Source organism: Microcebus murinus, chromosome 2, assembly GCF_040939455.1.
Source record: "Microcebus murinus isolate Inina chromosome 2, M.murinus_Inina_mat1.0, whole genome shotgun sequence".
In the NCBI taxonomy this organism is placed as follows: Eukaryota; Metazoa; Chordata; class Mammalia; order Primates; family Cheirogaleidae; genus Microcebus; species Microcebus murinus.
This window is the reverse complement of record NC_134105.1, coordinates 91761164-91778792: the sequence shown is the minus strand read 5'-3', so window position 1 is coordinate 91778792 and position 17629 is coordinate 91761164. Positions and strand designations below refer to the sequence as shown.

General features: G+C 41.5%; 1 protein-coding gene across 3 annotated transcripts in view; it reads right to left on the bottom strand.

Annotated features, from left to right (window-relative positions):
- The window catches only part of MAGI3 (membrane associated guanylate kinase, WW and PDZ domain containing 3), a 259169-nt gene extending 251710 nt beyond the window's left edge, over positions 1–7459 (bottom strand). For all 3 annotated transcript variants that reach the window (XM_075999991.1, XM_012778436.2, XM_012778438.2), the window contains exon 1: positions 6602–7459. In XM_075999991.1, the coding sequence (XP_075856106.1) occupies positions 6602–6917 (316 nt within the window). In that variant the 5' untranslated portion in view covers positions 6918–7459. The remainder of the gene's footprint in view (positions 1–6601) is intronic.
- Positions 7460–17629: the final 10170 nt, after the last annotated feature.

Genomic DNA, 17629 nt, shown 5'->3' with positions numbered 1-17629 from the left:
TAATATTTTCTAAAACCCTAAACTCCAAATGGCAGAAAAGTTTAACTCTTTATAACTCTTACTGAGTCTCTAAAACAGTATCTCTCATGTGTGTTAATAAAACAAAGTATAAATACAGTCTGTCCTTTCTCAGGCATTTAGATATGTCACAAGTCATATTATGGTCCTCAAAATGTAGTCCATGCTCCCCTGGCCATGTTGTGATAACTGAAATGGGGGGGGGGGTATTCCTCCTCAAAACTACTGCAATGCAGCTGAGTGGCTGCATCAGGATAAAATTGCTAGGGTTGGGGAGAAAATGGAGATATAATGATGCCACCCTTTTCACTGGAAGCCAATCAGCTGTGACTGTGACTATAACAAAAGAGAAGGCAGAGTTAAGGTCAAAATGTATTTTTCGGTTCCCTTTTTCCTAGGCTAGCAATGTGTACATTTTCCCATAAATAGGTTCAGCTTCCAAAACAACTCAAATAGGGCTATTAACCATAAAAAACAGAACTGCTGGTAATACTTAAGCCATATTAAGGGTTAAATAAAAATACTCATAGTATTACATTATGACTTGAATAAGGCTGAAGGTAGAAATAGCATCAAGTACCTTATAGTATTATTTTTAGGAGAAAACATATTTCAAAAAAAAAATCTTGTAGGAGACAATTTATAATGGAACTACCTACACATTTAAATAATTAATATGATTTTCCCTCTACTTCCCAAGTATAGAATGTAGATTTTGTGCATTTGTACAAAATAAAGTTTTACATATACGTACACACAAAATTGAGATGGACCACACTGCAGACCTTTCTATATTGAACATTTTTATACTGTGTTTTTCTCCTCCTCTGCTTCTTATCTACTTTTGAAAAGATCCTAATCCTATTCAACCAAAACCTGTCCATCTTTCAAAACCAGTATAAGTTCAAAATTCTCCACAATTCCCTCTCCAACCAGCCAAGTCAGAAATAAGGACAGGTGGCAAGGACCCCACAAGACATTAAAAAAGAAAGAAAGAAAAAAACCTTTCTTTCACCTCATATACATATTTAACTTACACAAATTCACTATATGTACCTGGATTAGTTAGAGTTCAAAGATATGCTTGTGGGGTTTTGTTTTTTTGTTTTTTGGTAAAACACCTCTCTTTAAAGCAAGCAAATTACTTCATCTGGTATTCAACCATTGTTCCAACATGAGTAGAAAAGTGGCATGTAGAACTCATCCTAAAAATGGTACAACATAGTAGTATTTCATGGCCAATTTAAGGGCTTTTAAAAATATAGCTTTATTTATTAATATATTTGATTTCCCTCTTTTTGTAATGACTTAAGAACCTCTAAAATGCAACTCTACAACCACTCTTTAGAACACCACACTATGCAGCCAGTCAATCGTGTCTACTTTTCACCAACATTCATACTAAAACTTTTTCTAAAGAGTTTTAAATATTGGGAGAAAAATGAAGAGAGCAAAATTCTAACTACAGGTTTTCCTTACCAATGAGTCATTAAGCTCCCACTAAATTGTGATCTTCCTGAAGACATACATTTTCTGACTCATTTTTGTACAATCAATGCTGGCACATGGTGGGGGCGCCACTAAGTATTTGTTTGAGGGAATGTGTACCAGTAACAGAACTTTAATTTTCTCTTTATAAAGTAAAATAAGCACCTTTTCTTGGAAAATATTCTGAATAATATTTGTTCTTCAAGTACAAAATATTAGCAAGATATTTTGTTAGTAAAATTAGCAAAAAAAGCAATGAATGTTTGTCTCTATTCCCCCACAAACAAGTCTCTCACAACATCAGCTTCCAAGCTACTGAAAATCTTACCCTTGGCAACAGTTTTAAATTCAGGGGACTCATTCTCTCTACCAAAATGTAGTATTTCAAAAAAAATTACTTCTCAAAATTTCAGAAGACAAAAATAATTAAAAGTGGCAAAGTTCTAGTCTTTAATACCAAAACATTTATCCTTTGTCAAATTACAAACATCCAGAAATTGACTTTGAAATTGGTAGAGTTTGAAATCAGTAAATAATATTGAAGTGGTTCATAAAAATGAAATTCTCTTTCAACACACTCCCAAAACACTAAGTGACCACAAAATTTACTATGTTCTTGGGGGTTGCCTAGTAAAGACTCTACATGAAACTATTCACTTGAAAAGATTAGGCACTGACTTCATAAGTCAGATAGTTAAACAAATTTAGATTTGTTTTACCATCAATTTATATAAATTAGAGACCAGAAAAAAAAAATCACTAAAATTTGTCTGTCATAATAAGAGGTTTTTTAAAGTACATCCCAGGATATCAGAGAAAAATAACTTATATTCCTTAGGAACACACAGTTATGTTCCATGAAAATCAATTTTAGCAATAAACTGAATAAATAAGAAATGACTTAAAATTGAAAGGGACAAATGTTTGTACCACTAAGGTAGCAGGAAATTCTTTAAAATACTTCAACCTAGGAAAATAAAGTCTCAGGATGAGGGCAGGATAAACAAAGCAACCAAAATGATAAACTAGAAAAGTGAACAAAATTATATCTGAGATATTTGGACACAGTACTCCTACAAAGAAAGGGACAGAAAACAAAATTTTAAGTATGAAGAGATTGATATAATAGGAGTTAGAGTTCTGCAGCTGTTGGTGTGAGCCTATTACTCATAAGAATTGAAGGTGTCAATGAATATAATTCAGAACCTGAATGCTTAAGTTATTAAGACCTTTAGAATAACAACAAAAAATTGCTACCAAGATTTGAAAAAGCAGACAAGTTTCAAATTTAAAGTTTATCAAAATGTGATGCTACTTTCCCTAGCAAAAGGGCTGCCTCACCCAATCTCTGGATTCCTTTGTTTAAAAAAAAGTACCAAGGAATTTACTGTATTGCAAACCTGGGAGTCTAGCAATTAACTCTAAATTCACTTACTCTTCCCTTCTTCAAATATTACCTAACTAAACGAAACTCATCAAAAATCCCGAAATACTCACTAAAACCAAAATAACAAAAAGATCCAAGAGTTACAAGCAGAAAGGCACAGTTAGTTATTAGCTGACCAACATAAACATTTCTTATTTAAAAGCATCCAGGAACGTTTCTTCACCAATGGGGAATGTATTTCAAGGAATGAGCTCATTTTAACAAAATTCCCTTACAAATTGGATGTCCCAAAGAGTCACTGATGAAGACTTGTATATACATTTACTTAACATTACATAAGATCTGTTTCAACTTAGTTTTTATTTAAACAAACTGTATTATTGTTCCCTGTGATTTTCATCCCTGGATACAATACCAGACTTAGGGTAGCTGAATGTAATGTATGAATAAGGCAACAGACAATGATTTTATGCACTTACTTTATCAATACTTAATCTCTGGAATAAAATCCATGTAATTTACAACTGCTGAAATATGTGCTTGAAGGTATATGAAGAAGTAAATATTTATATACTCTATAAAAGTCTGCACATTCATAGTTTGGGAAATTTTAGAACAAAATTAACTAGTTGTATCATTAATCAAAATAGAAATGGTTTAAGAATATACTCTGCAGTAAAATCAAAGAAACTAATCCTGATCACAGGACTATATCATGAAACAATTTCACCAGAGGTCCAAAGTTCAACTTCCTTTACTATTGGAAAAATACAAAGTTCAAATTCAAGTGACAACTGTTCTCTTTGCAGAAATATAAACAACAGAGTCATAATCAAGAAACACGTGATTAGTTGGGCCAACGAATAGGTGAAACTAAAGATTCTCCTAGAAGCAAGAAAAGTAATGACTGCTAAGTACTGCATTGAAACTAAAACAGTAAGAAATTCCCTAATTCATTCAGGAGAAGCCTTGGATTATGAACCATATATTAAAGAGTTACTTTCAATTATCTATTAAACATTATAACAAAATAAAGAAAAAAATCAAAGCTTAAGGCAGTAACTTCCAGAAAGAGCCTTCATTAAGTCATCCGGCTGAGAGTACCAGCTTTGGGTAGGCCCCCCTTAGCATCTACTAGATGAAAAGGAGAAAGCCAGGGAGAATCAGTGCTGCAGCAGCCATATCCCACAGTCCAGCTCATCCTTCTACCATGGACTTTGTTAGAAGACAGTATGAGATCATTCCCCGTTAGTATTATATCTTACAGAAATGGTTAAATTTTACTCTTACATTGTGCTAATTTCTAAATGATATGCTATGAATATAGTCTAATAGAAAGCTACTAGTCATGAGAGTGCTAAATATACAGTGCCTTATTAAACTGAAAAATCCATTTCTCTCACAAAGTTTAGATAGAAAGAGAAAAAAACAATGTGTAGGGCAAGTTTCTTTTTAAATTCCCTTACTCTGTATTTTCATCCTTTTCAAAATGAATCACAACAGTATAGAAGCTTTGTCTCCTCCGGAGATAATATATATGTTGTTTTATTGAAGAAAGCCCTTTAAAATAACATCTAATGTAAGGCTAAGAAATGCAGAATATTATTTTTAAAGAGATTAAAATTTTTAAATTACAACCTGCTTAGAATATTGATACAGACATGATATCCATTATAAATGATTGATGCAGAGTACATCTTTAAAAAATAAGTGTATTATTCAGAACTTTATTATTAATCATCACAAAATGTTCTGCAGCCATTAATGTAAGTTATCCCCTTTATTTTGACTAAATATTTAAAATAGGACAGTGTCTTTGGCTGTCAAGAGGATAAAATTCTATTACTATAAAAATGTCAACTGCACTCTGGAGCATAGGATGTTTATTCAATACAATTAGTATTACTAAACACACCCTAAACCTTGAATTATTTTCATAAATTTGATATAAAGGTAGAGAAAATGTAAAACATGTAGACCAAAGTAATGTTAATTAAATAGCCATCTCTCCAGTGCTCTAAAAGAATCACAATAATTTGGAATACACTAGCTTCTGAATCAATATATCAACTTTCAGATTATTTCTTAAAATAAGTTATACTCTATCTATGCTCCCAACTAATCAAAACAAAACACAAAGCAATGATGCAGATGTTCTCATTATTCACTGACTCATGGGATTTGAACTAAATGGCACCTAGACTAGTAAATGCTGTCTATATAGGCTTGCAGTGTCTGACTGGCTGAATTACAGCACCGAAAGCCTTTCCTCTACCCTTCACATATGGCTCTAAAAGTTTGAGTTAAGGAAGAATTTTACAATTCTCAAAACTATACAGAAAAAGCTGTTTAAAGTCTGCCAGCATTTTTTAAAAAATTAACAATGGAAAGAAAACCTCACATAAACCCCACAAACTTAAAATGATTATGATGGAATAGGCTATATGAAGAAAATCAAGAAAATCTTAATTTAAGACTGTAGGATCACATATGTATGTGTATATATCCACAATACACACAGGTAAATTGCACCACAAACCATCAGTTCCAATCAAACTCAAGGACTATTAAAGATGTATTTCCAAAGTGAACTGCTGAAGAAAGAAAAAAAAAAAACGTGAAGGAAATAACATACTAAATTTTTCTCCAGAATTTTCTAGCATTTTGTAGCGAAGGAATGGACTGATACCTAGCTCAGGTCACAATTAAGCCCATTGTATTTTGATGCACCATGTATTCAGTGGAGCACATTCAGCAAAGGCAGTTTGATTTCTTCTTACATTGCAATCGCAATCGTAATTCTCTCTCCTACAAACATCTCAGAAGACAGACTTGCATTCTACCAATGTTGAAATGGCCAACAATGTTCCCGATAACAGATTCATAAGGACTACTACATACTATCAGATATCACTGTATTCTGTCTGATCAATGCTTTGAAATTGGCAACTATGCCATAAACATAACATGCTTTGCAGCAGATTTTACTAGCATAAAAGACACCAGGGCAACAGGGGCTCTTTTAACCCACGACTTCAACAAAATTCTATAAAATCAAAAGCTTTACAAAAGCTTGTAGTCAGCTAGGCACCTAGGTCTCCCTTCAAAACCCAGACTCTATTCAACAGCTCCCTGAAAGAATACACCACTTTGCCACATATCACATATTGTACCTTCATCGGTACCCAGACACCTGAACCACCTAGACTGACAGAGTTAGGCTTGTCAGCTCGGAGATGTCTGCTAATGTGCAAGAAACACTGAAGCAGCTAAGCCCTCCCAGGTACACTAGGTACCTTGGCACCAAGTGCCTCATAGTAAAAACCTTTTTCCCTGTTAGAATATGCATAAGACCGTTCCAAAGGAAATGCTACAATTATAAGGACCTTTTGCACAAAAGAGAGCAGAAAGGGACTGGCTTTCTCTAGTCAAAAACTCTTGTTTGCGGTGGCAAGCTACAAATTTAGGAAACCCAGCTTCTGGTGGTAATTCTGCGACAGCTTGCAGAGCAGCCCAGCCAAACCAGAGCTCAGTTTTCCCACCGGCAAAATGGGAATCACCATCCTTCCTCCCTCGCCAGGGAGTCAGGCACACCCTAGAGGTCTACGATTACCCACGGCGAAACACCGAGCGCAGGTGAGGCCGCCGCCTGGACGCCCACCCGGACCTCCCCCAGGCCCCCGCGACAGAGAGGCAGGGCCGGCGTACCTGGCTTCACGGTCTTGAGACGGATGGGCTCGCGGAAGTGGCGGATGACAGCCAGGGTGTCCCGGTTGGTGAGCCCGCTGACAGGCGTCCCGTTCACCTCCAGCAGCACATCCCCAGGGCTGGGCGTCTTGCCCGAGACGACGCAGCAGGTGCCCCCGCCGGGCTCCTCGCGGAGCCGCCCCAGGTAGGGGAACTCGCCGCGCTCCGCGCCGCCCCGGATCTCGGCGCCGAAGTCGCCCGGGGGCCCAGCCCAGGACACCGCGCACTCCTGCACCTTGCTGAGCCAGTGCTTCTTCTTCTTCAGCGTCTTCGACATCCCGAACCCCGCTGCACCATGGGGGAGACCCCGCGCGGGCGGCCGGGGCGCCGCTCCGGCCCCCTCTCAGCCCGGGGCCCCGGGCGGCCCGCGCAGCCCGGTCAGGGGGCCTCGCCGCTCCGTGCCCCCGGCCACAGCCTGCGGGGGCCCGGCCGCCCCAAGCCCGAGACGCCCCTCAGACACCCCTCCCGGCTGCGCTCCCCGGGGCTGACCAGACTCCGCGAGAGCCACCCGGGGTTAGGCTGAGGAAAGGAAAGGGAACTGTCCCCAGGCGGTTCCAGAAGGGGTTTCGGGCGGGGTCACTGCCACCGGCTGGCCCCCGGGCTCCGCGCCCCAGCGGCGGGAAAGGCAGAGGCGGGGGGGCGGGGAGCGACAGGGGGAAGAGCAGGAACGCGAAAAATCCGTCCGGGGCGCGCAGAGGCGCGCGCAGAGCCGTCGAAGGATCGATCGTGGCGGCTGCGGAGCTGTAGCGCCGAGACCAACGCCTGCCCAAGCTGCCAGGAAACTGCCGCTTTCAAACCCGCCGCAACCTCCTCCTCCCTCTTCCCTTCCCCCCGCCCTCACCCATCCCTCACCCGGAGCCCCGCCCCCTCCCGCCGCGCGGCGCCCGGCGCGCTGCCGTCACAGGCCGGGCGCGGGGATCGATCCCCAGCACTCGACTCTCGCGCCGAGGATTGGCTCCCGGCGCGCAGTGGGCGGATCCCTAGCGAGAATTTAGGCCAATGATTGGTTAGTGGGAGTGGAGGAGGCGGGCACTAGAATGACTGAAGTTTAGAGAGGGTGGAAAAAAGAAGTTTGGAGAGTGAGGGAGGGTGAAGGGGAGGGGCAGGGGAGCGAGGCTGGCTGCAGGTCGCTGGGCAGGGAGAGGCCGTCCGCGGGGCGGCTGAAGCCTAGGAAAACTCGGATGCCGAAAGCGACCGAACTCCCCGGGGTGGGGGCGTGGCTGGCAAGCCGAGCGGAGACGCGGGCGGAGCCTCGGAGCCTGCGCCGGGGGCAGAAAGGGGCCGGAGTGCTTAGATTGGAAGACAATGCGCCTAGTACTGAGCGGCGGGAGGTGGCGGGACCTTTAGGGTGGCCTGTTACCGTCGATCGTTTATGTTGAGTCGATGTTTCTTGTTCTTTCAATCATTCCATTCAAAGAGCTGTGGAGTCTAGTTGATGAAAGATAAAACAGAGTCCTACACTGCTGTGTGACCTCAGGCAAATTAGACAACCTCTCTGGGCCGCAGCATCCTCAGTTGAAAAGTGGTGATAATTATATTTACCCGCCCAAGTAGTTGTGAAGATTACATAAGATACATATAGACTATTGTCATAATGCCTGGCAGAGGATGGATGCTTCTTAACATTTGGTAGCCGATAATGATGAGGACAATTTTGTGTCAGAAATTGTGCTAGATACTGAGGTTCAAGGATGAAGAAAACAGAGGCCCTCTTCTCAAGGAGGTTAGAGTCTAGTGGGAGAGACTGACAAGTAAGCTGATTGCCTGAGGTGAGTGGGGTGGGTGGAGGTCAAAGGTGTATTATTAGGAACTAACCTGGTAGCCAGCAGACCTGGGTTGGAGTCCTGGCATGCTACTTAACTTGCTGTTTGACCTTGGCCAAATCTCAGTTTCAAGTTTACTCATCATTAAAGGAGGTGGAGGGAGAACTCATTTTAAATAAAGGGAATCTTAGATCCCCGAAAGCTGTAATTTTTCAGAAATTCATCTTGAGCTTTGTCTCCTCCCTGGCTAGACTCACAATCTTTCCTGTCTTTGGAATGCCCTTCATCCCATGTCTTTAAAAAAATCCTATCCATTCTCACTCCAAATGCCTTCTCTTGCAGGCCGCCTTCTCTGATTTCTTGCCTTCAGGTAGAAGGTGTTTTCTCTGAGCTATGATACTTTGTTTCACAGTTACAACATGACATTTATGCAGTCTCCTGTCTCCCTTTAATGGTAAGAGAAAGCCTTTATTTAAACTATGAATAACTCCACAGAATCTCACATCTCAGATAGACCAAGCTTCAGTAGCTGCAGTGATTTTATTCACAGCATTGTATCAGTGAGGGTCCTTGCAGGAAACAAATGGCACTTTACAAAGATGTAGGCAGGGTGTGGAAAACCACAAGGGAAGTGTGGAGCCCTGGGGCTACAGCTCCTAGATCTGTAGATGCAGTGGAAAGAACTCTTACCAAAATACAGACACTGAGAGAGTACTTAACCGGAGCCTCTGACCTTCAGTCAATGGATACAGTCAGACTTAATAAAGGAATTTGTTCTGTAATGTTTGGATTTGGTGGAGGGGCTGCACTTGGGGATCTGGGGGGCCACATGTGGCCTTGAGGCTGCAAGTTCCCCACCCCCTCCCAGAGAAAACCCAAGAAGAAACTGGGGAATTTATATCTCACCACCCTTCTCCAGTCTCCTGCTGGTGCATCCCAATGGCCAAATCCAACCAGAGGCCAAAGGGCAAGGGAGCCTTTTGATGCAGTCCACATCAGTCAGTCTCATGGAGAAAAGGAAACTGCATCTGGAGGGAAAATGGAAATACCCAGCATAGATAAGTTGCTCAGATTTACCCAGATCTGAGACAAAGCTATAGGGTTGTTTTTTTTCCTCTGAACTGCTACCTATACTAATGGATTCCTAGATGAAATGATGATTAGCTGCACATCATCTATTTTTGCTGAAACTCTGGGAAAACATCTTTTCTTCTCTAGGTTGTGTCTGTTAGAAATGCCTCTGGTCACAAGGAGCCTCACAAACAGTAGCTGAAAGCATGAGGTCATTTATTACATCTATAACCTGAAGCGTAGGTAGTTTCAGGGTTAGTTGAGCAGCACAATTGTGTAAACAATAATCTAAGCTCTTTTTTGTGTTTATTCTCTGCCATCATACTCATGTTGGCTTTTGTCTCTAGGTTTGTCACCTCTTAATTGCAATGTGGCTGCCACAGCTCCAGACTTCATATCCTCAGAGGTTATTGTGCAAAGAAGGATGAAGGAAAAGCAAGTGCTGCTCCCATTTTTATGAAGCAGAAAAATTTTTCCCAGACTTCTCTCTAGTGGAATCTCCCTTATTGGCCAGAAAATGGCCACATGCTATATGAGACCAGTCACCCACAAAGGGAAATGGGATTGCCACCAGTTCATTAAATTGATCATGAACCTCCAATGCCCCCCCAAAATAGGGGTTCTGTTTGAGAGAAGAAAGGGGGAGTAGTTGTTACATTGATACCCAACAGTGTCTGCCACATGCTTCAACCAAAAATAAGTTATATTGATTCTTGGGCAGAAAACTATAGGGATTAGGAGCTCGAGTTCTCCTGTCAGACTGCAAATCCCCGTTTTTCTACTTACTAGCCCTGTGATCTTGAGCAAGCTGTTTAACCTCACCTAATCACAATTTGTTCATCCCCAAAATGGGTCTTGCCTGAGTTGTGAGAACTGTGTGAAGCTATTTAAGTACTTAACTAACATAGGGTGCAGCATGTAGCAAACAACAAATTATTATTTTAGTTTGTGCTAAATTATAATATTTGTGACAAGATTAAAAGCATTGCTAAACTTTATAATTCTGTACATGTTAAATTCACTCATCTCAGTAAGCTTAGGCTTAGTTTTTAAAATGCTCTAGAAATAAGCTGCCCACTCATTGAATGAATGAGGTAGAATACTGGTAGGATACTATTCTGGACATTTTTATGTAGTTAAAGGGATCATATTATAAGTTTCTAAAATAGCACATAATTTTTAGGCACCTGATTAAATAATTAGATTGTATTCATATTTATCACTGTTTCCCAAACTTATTGGGTGGCTTAATAGTTGTGGATTCCATTGAGAAATATTAATAAGCCAGACAATATGGATCCTGGTTTAAAAAATAAATGAGACAGTTGAATTTGATGATCTCCAAGGTTTCTTTGGACTAATTCTGTCTATCTAATCTATAGATAGATATGTTTCAGTATGAAAACTGTATACGTTTTGTCCCAAGATTGCTGCAGTGGCTCCAAGTATCACATCCTCACACAATAATGTCCAAAAACTGAAAGGAGGAAAGAAGATATCTCCTTTCCTCATTTCCTTTTTATAGATCAAGGAAGCCTTTCCCATAAAGACCCTCAGCAAGAGTTCCTCTGCAGCTCATTGGCCGCGATTTCCCAAATGTCCTTCACTAAACCAGTCTTTGCCAAAGGTAACGAAATACCACGATTACTTATCCAGCTTCACTTCTGGTGCTCACAAGAGGACTCAGCCTCTTTTAAACCACGTGACTGCACAGTATCTGAACAAATCCGGGGCTCTTTTAGTACTATGGAGAAGATTGGCTTTTGGGTAAGCAATCTACAGTGTCTGCCGCATATCCATGGCATTGATTTGCTTCTAATAAATTTTTTTAGCAAGGTAGAAGGTTTGTTTCATTTCATAATATTGTGCCTAGTGTTCCTAATGAGAGTTAAATAAAGCCACCCCTTTACATGGAAAACTTCAGCATGGGAGTATAAGTTTCTAATTGTTTTGAGGTGCCCCATGCTTAGTGACTCCTTTGTACAGTCAGGGCTGCCTCATGTGCTGCTGCAGTTCAGAGATGATGTGAGTGCTGCCCCTGGAGCTGTGCGTGGCTCCGTGCCAAAGCCAAACAAGTGCAGGGGGAAGTGTGAGATTTCATGTATCTTTTATGTTCTCACTAGTTTCATGGAACCCTGCATTTCTAGTAACAGAAAATCAAACCATCATTATTTAGTATTCAATTACTGAGATGGCAGCGGGGGAGAGAGGTGGAGTGGACAGATAGAACAAATATTTGCCTTCCATACAGAATAAAAGAAAATTTATCCTTCTCCTCCACACAGATAATTAAAATAGAATCGTCTTGAGTTGTTAAAATTCTAGCCCACAAAATCTTTCACTGGCTTAGAAAATGTTTATATTTACCTATGTAATGGAAATGATACATGTAATGTAGTCCAACATTAATAGCCTAACCGAATTTAGTACTAGTGTTCTAGTGTATCTTTATATTTTATTAGCATTTTTATTTGCCTAGGCCTATGGGCTAATTTGTATGCTAATGCTAAAATATGCTCAATTACAAAAGCAATAACATGGAAAATTTTATTTCAGTTAAACAAACTAATTTATTGTCTAAAATTGGTATTACTGTGTTTTATGCATAAACGCCGTGCATTTTTTTGCCCACAGGTGCTCTTACCTGCAAAGGACCAAATGAACACAGCCCAAATTCACAGAACAACAGAAACATCAAAAATCAACTGCAGAGCAAACATGCTTTGGAAAGAAGAGTTAGTTAAGCAGTCAAAGGTCAAGTTTGTCCAGCAAAGCAGGACGAAAAGAATATTGAATGAAATAGAAAATGTCAAAATGCTCATCTTTTAGCTAAAATACCACCTCCTACCCAACGCTGGCCTTGATTTCCTATAGGTGGATGTCATCTCTTCTTTCTCCAGAACCAATAGCATGTTGTTTCTGTCTATATGTTTTATCTTTTCCAGTAGACCTTGAGATCCCTGAGGTTAGGGTCCCTTTCTGATTCATTTATGTCTCTCCCATTGGGCTGGGCACTTTGTCTTTAGTATAGTTAGTACACATTCATTCAACAAAAATAGAGTATGTGTTATGAGCAGGCCTTGTTTTAGGTACTAGTTTATAGCAATTAAAAGATTTGCAAGGTTCCTGTTTTCATGGGGAAGAAGACAGTAAACCTGAAATGAGTAAATGATCAAGATAATTTCTGGTAATAATAATTATTATAAGTAGAATATGAGACAGAATGAAGTGATGGGGTGATTAGGGGTGGACACAGGCTACATTCCATAAAGGGCTTAGAGAAGGCCTCATTGAAAAGGTGACAGTTGAGTGACAAAGAAAAGTGGGCCATATGAAGACACAAGCCCAGAACATTCCAGGCCAACGCCAAGACTTCAGGTAGGCCTTTGTCTGAATGTGAGGAACAAAGAGTGCTCACGTGGCTGGAGTGTGGTTATGGTAGGAAGTTAAGAGTCAGAGAGGTAGGCCAGAGACCAGATCACATACAGCCTTTTAGGCCAAAGTAAGGAATGTGGGTTTTATTGAGAGCACAGGGAGAAGTTTTAAGAAGAGTGGCATAATCAGTTTTGCATTTTAGAGCTGATTGCTGTGTTGAGAGCTCAAACAGGGAAGCCAAATAGAAACCTCCAATGAGAACCCATTGAGAGGTGCCTTGGACCAGGGTAGAAACAATGGAGATGACAATCTGTTGAGTGCACTGTGGAAACCAGAAATTATAGCTTTAATTTCCCGGACTGATCACAGTTAAAGAAATATAAGTTACAATTGTATTTAATAAGAAGTTTTGTGGAATGTAATTGCTTTGTTGAAATGTCCCTTCCCAGTAAGATAAGGAGATTAGAAAATAAAAAGTGAGGAAAAGTTCTTAATTAAGTTTAAATTTATACAGGTTCTTTCTTTTATTATGTTTATTGAAAAGAACTTCCAAAGGGATGTAATGCTAATTTCAAGGGGTTTTTTTAATCTCTTAAAGTAATATCCACTCAAAGCACCTTAAAGTTTGTGAAACAATATTTATTGTTCTTTGAATCTACAGAATATAAGAAGTGGAATTTGTTTCTTAAATTATAAAGCTACTCATGAGCCTTGTTTTAAAAGAGCTCTACACCATAAAAAATCTTTTAGGTTCTTTGACTAGTTAGAAAACTTCATATTCTTGATTCTTACTTTCTCATTACAGACTGGAAGCAAATAGTGCCTGTAGCAGATTCCAATATAAAGAACAACTTGAGGCTCCCTCTCTTCAACAGAAGGAAAATTCTCATTTACTTGGCTAAGCTTAGGTGAAGTGCTTCCAAACATGCACTCCCAAATTTTTTACAGTAAAAATTATTGGAAGCACACCACATGAGCTTAAAATAAACACACACCATTCAAAGACAGGATACTGTGGCCTTTGTTATGCAGACAGTCCCCGACATTCAATGGTTCAGCAATTTTTCAACTTTATGATAGTGCAAAAGCAATACATATTTAGCAAAAACCATACTTCAGGTATCCAGTCATTCCATAGGATACTTTCAATATAGTGTTCAAAAAGTTACACATGAAAAATGGCGGGGGAGGATCAAGATGGCGGACGAGAAATACCGCCAGAAAGAGTGTCTCTGCAGAAAACACAGATTCTAGCAGAAATTAGAAAAAAGAAGCAAGAAAGTGAGCATACAGCAGACGAGGGCTGGAAGGAGGGGTACCTGAGACCCCGGGAGACTCCACGGGAGGAGGCTGCGGAGGAAAACTGGAAGCTGAGACCGCCGGAGCAGCCTAGAGACCAGTGGGAAGGGTAGGTGGATAAATCACCTTTCCCCTCCCCTGCATTTGGGACTGCTGGTGGGCTCCCCAGCGGGTGGAGAGACCTGCGGACACCAGCCCAGAGACAGCCACCGCCAGCTAGCGGTGAGCCTGTAGCGGATGCAGCTCCAGACTCCCAAATCCCTCGGGGCACCTCCATGTGCACAGACCTGAGCTGCCCAGCAGGCGCCATATTGCCTCCTCCTCCCCTCCTCCGACCCTACCCGCCGCTGCCCAGAGAGACAATACAGCCACCAGCCAGAGGCACCTCCAGGGAACAGGACCTTCCCTTTTGGGACCCTACAGCTGACTAAGGGGAACTCAGACTGTGAGCTCCCTACCCGCCAGCCCTCCCAGGTGCTGCTGGCACGGTGATCCCAGGAGAACGGTGCCGACTCAGAGGCTGAGAGACACAGACACAGCTTGGGCTCCCTGTGGGTGAATTGGGACCGGAACTCCTCTCCCTGGTGGGGATACAGTTTGAACTCTGGGACCCAGAGGTCAGACCTGAAGACCAGATCCCCTGCACCGAGGGCTAGCATTACCCAGGGCACAGAAGGGTTATAGTGAACAGCCTACTGAGGTGTGTGTGCCTCCAGGGGCGGATCAGCATCCTAGAGGGCAACCCTCCCCCCAAAGGGAAGCCGTGCGCCCAGCCCAGGTGGTGTTCCTGCGCAGGGAACCTCCCCGCCGGCATCACAATCTGGGGAGGCCTGGTGGCGTGTGGTCTGGCCTACTGGCAGAGGCCCAGGAGTAGCTGCGGAGTTGGGGAAGGTGGAAAGAAGCGAGGCCTGCTCCAGACTGGGAGTCTCAGACAGCCCCACCCCCACAAGCAGACTTTCTGGCTGAGCGGGACCATTCCAGCCCCGCCCTGACAGCTTTTCCTAGAAGCAGAGAACAGAACTTTGACCCCTGCTAGGGGCATTGGTGGTGCCTGAGGGCAGGCTTACCCAACCCAGCTCCGCCCAGAACAAGAGCTGATAACAGGACACAAAAACAACAGCATAGCCTGTTCCTCCAAGCAAACGCCACCTACTGACAGGGACGGCATCCTGCACAGCCTTTTCATGGCACCCACTGACTCATTATACAGGGAGTGGTCGAATCTCACCCACAGACACCACCTAACGGCTCAGAAACTAAACAAGGCGTGTGAATACCCAAACGGAAACCTAAAGGAAATAAACAACAACTGATCGACATGGGAACAAATCAGCGAAGGAACTCAGGAAATATGAAGAACCAAATGGAAAACACACCCCCAAAGAGGAGCACCAGCCCCCTAGAAACGGACACCAACCCAAATCAGGCAACCAAAATGACAGAAGAGGAATTTCGTATGTGGATCATAAGAACACTCACCAAACTGCAACAACAACTCAATAACCAACACAAAGAAACCACCAAAAGCCTCCAGGACCTAGAACAAAAGTTCACTAAAGAAATAGACACAATGAAGAAAACTTTAACCGAACTCCTGGAAATAATCAATTCAGGGAACTACAAAATACAGTGGAAAGTCTCAAGAACAGGGTAGTTCAAACAGAAGAAAGAATCTCAGAGATTGAAGATAACACCCTCCAACTAAATAAAACCATCACAGAGATAGAGCAGAGAAACAAGAGAAGAGAGCAAAGCCTACAAGAGATGTGGGATTATGTGAAGAAACCTAATGTGAGGGTCATAGGGTTACCAGAAGGGGAAGAGGACAACACCCAAGGGTTGGACAAGCTATTTGAAGATATAATAGAGGAAACTTTTCCAGGCCTTGCTCAAAATCTCGATATACAAGTTCAAGAAGCTCAGAGGACCCCTGGGAGATTCAATGCAAACAGGAAGACGTCACGACATGCAGTCATCAGACTGACCAAAATATCAACTAAAGAGGCCCTTCTAAGAGCTGTAAGATGAAAGAAGCAAGTGACATACAAGGGAAAGCCAATTCGAATAACACCAGACTTCTCTAATGAGACTTTACAAGCAAGGAGAGACTGGGGCCCCATTCTCACTCTTCTGAAACAAAACAATGCCCACCCTAGAATCTTATTCCCTGCAAAACTAAGCTTCCTATATGAAGGAGAAATAAAGACATTCTCAGACAAGCAAAGGCTCAGAGAATTCACCAAGACAAGACCAGCCCTACAAGAAGTACTCAAAACAGTGTTACGCACGGAACACCATAATAAAAACTCACGAATATAAAAACAACCAAAACCAAAAGATTAAAGGCCAGATAATACAATGGCTCAAGAGAGAAATCAAAGCAACAACATCCAACCCAACAGAATGAACAGTAATCTACCTTACCTATCAGTTCTCTCAATAAATGTGAATGGCTTAAACTCTCCACTCAAGAGACATAGGCTGGCTGAATGGATAAGAAAATACAGGCCAAGTATATGCTGTCTTCAGGAAACACATCTAACCTGCAAGCATGCATATAGACTAAAAGTAAAAGGGTGGAGATCAGTATTCCAGGCAAGTGGAAGCCAAAAGAAGGCTGGCGTGGCAGTTCTAATTTCAGACGATTTAGTTTTTAAACCAACAAAAGTAGTGAAAGACAAAGAGGGTCATTATATAATGGTGAAAGGCACACTTCAACAAGAAGAGATAACAATTTTAAATATATATGCACCCAACTTAGGTGCACCCAGTTTCATAAAGCAAACCTTACTGGATCTAAGCAAATGGATTAATAGCAACTCCATAATCGCCGGAGATTTCAACACCCCACTGACGGCACGAGACAGATCCTCCAAACAGAAAATTAATAAAGAAATATCGGACTTAAACAAAAACCTTGGAACAACTGGATCTGACTGACATCTACAGGACATTCTACCCAAAATCCACTCAATATACGTTCTTCTCGTCAGTTCACGGGACATTCTCTAAGATTGACCATATCCTAGGACACAAAGTGAATCTCAAGAAATTTAAAAAAATAGAAATCATACCATGTACCTTCTCAGATCACAGTGGAATAAAAGTAGAAATCAACCCTAACAGAAACTCACATTTCTACACAAAAACGTGGAAATTAAACAACCTCCTACTAAATGATTACTTCATAAATGAAGAAATCAAGATGGAAATAAAAAAATTCTATACTCCTACACTGCTAGTGGGACTGCAAATTAGTTCAACCTCTGTGGAAAGCAATATGGAGATACCTTAAAGCGATACAAGTGAATCTACCATTTGATCCAGCAATCCCATTGCTGGGCATCTACCCAAAAGATCCAATGACACTCTACAAAAAAGACACCTGCACTCGAATGTTTATAGCAGCACAATTCATAATTGCAAGGCTGTGGAAACAGCCCAAGTGCCCATCAATCCAAGAATGGATTAATAAAATGTG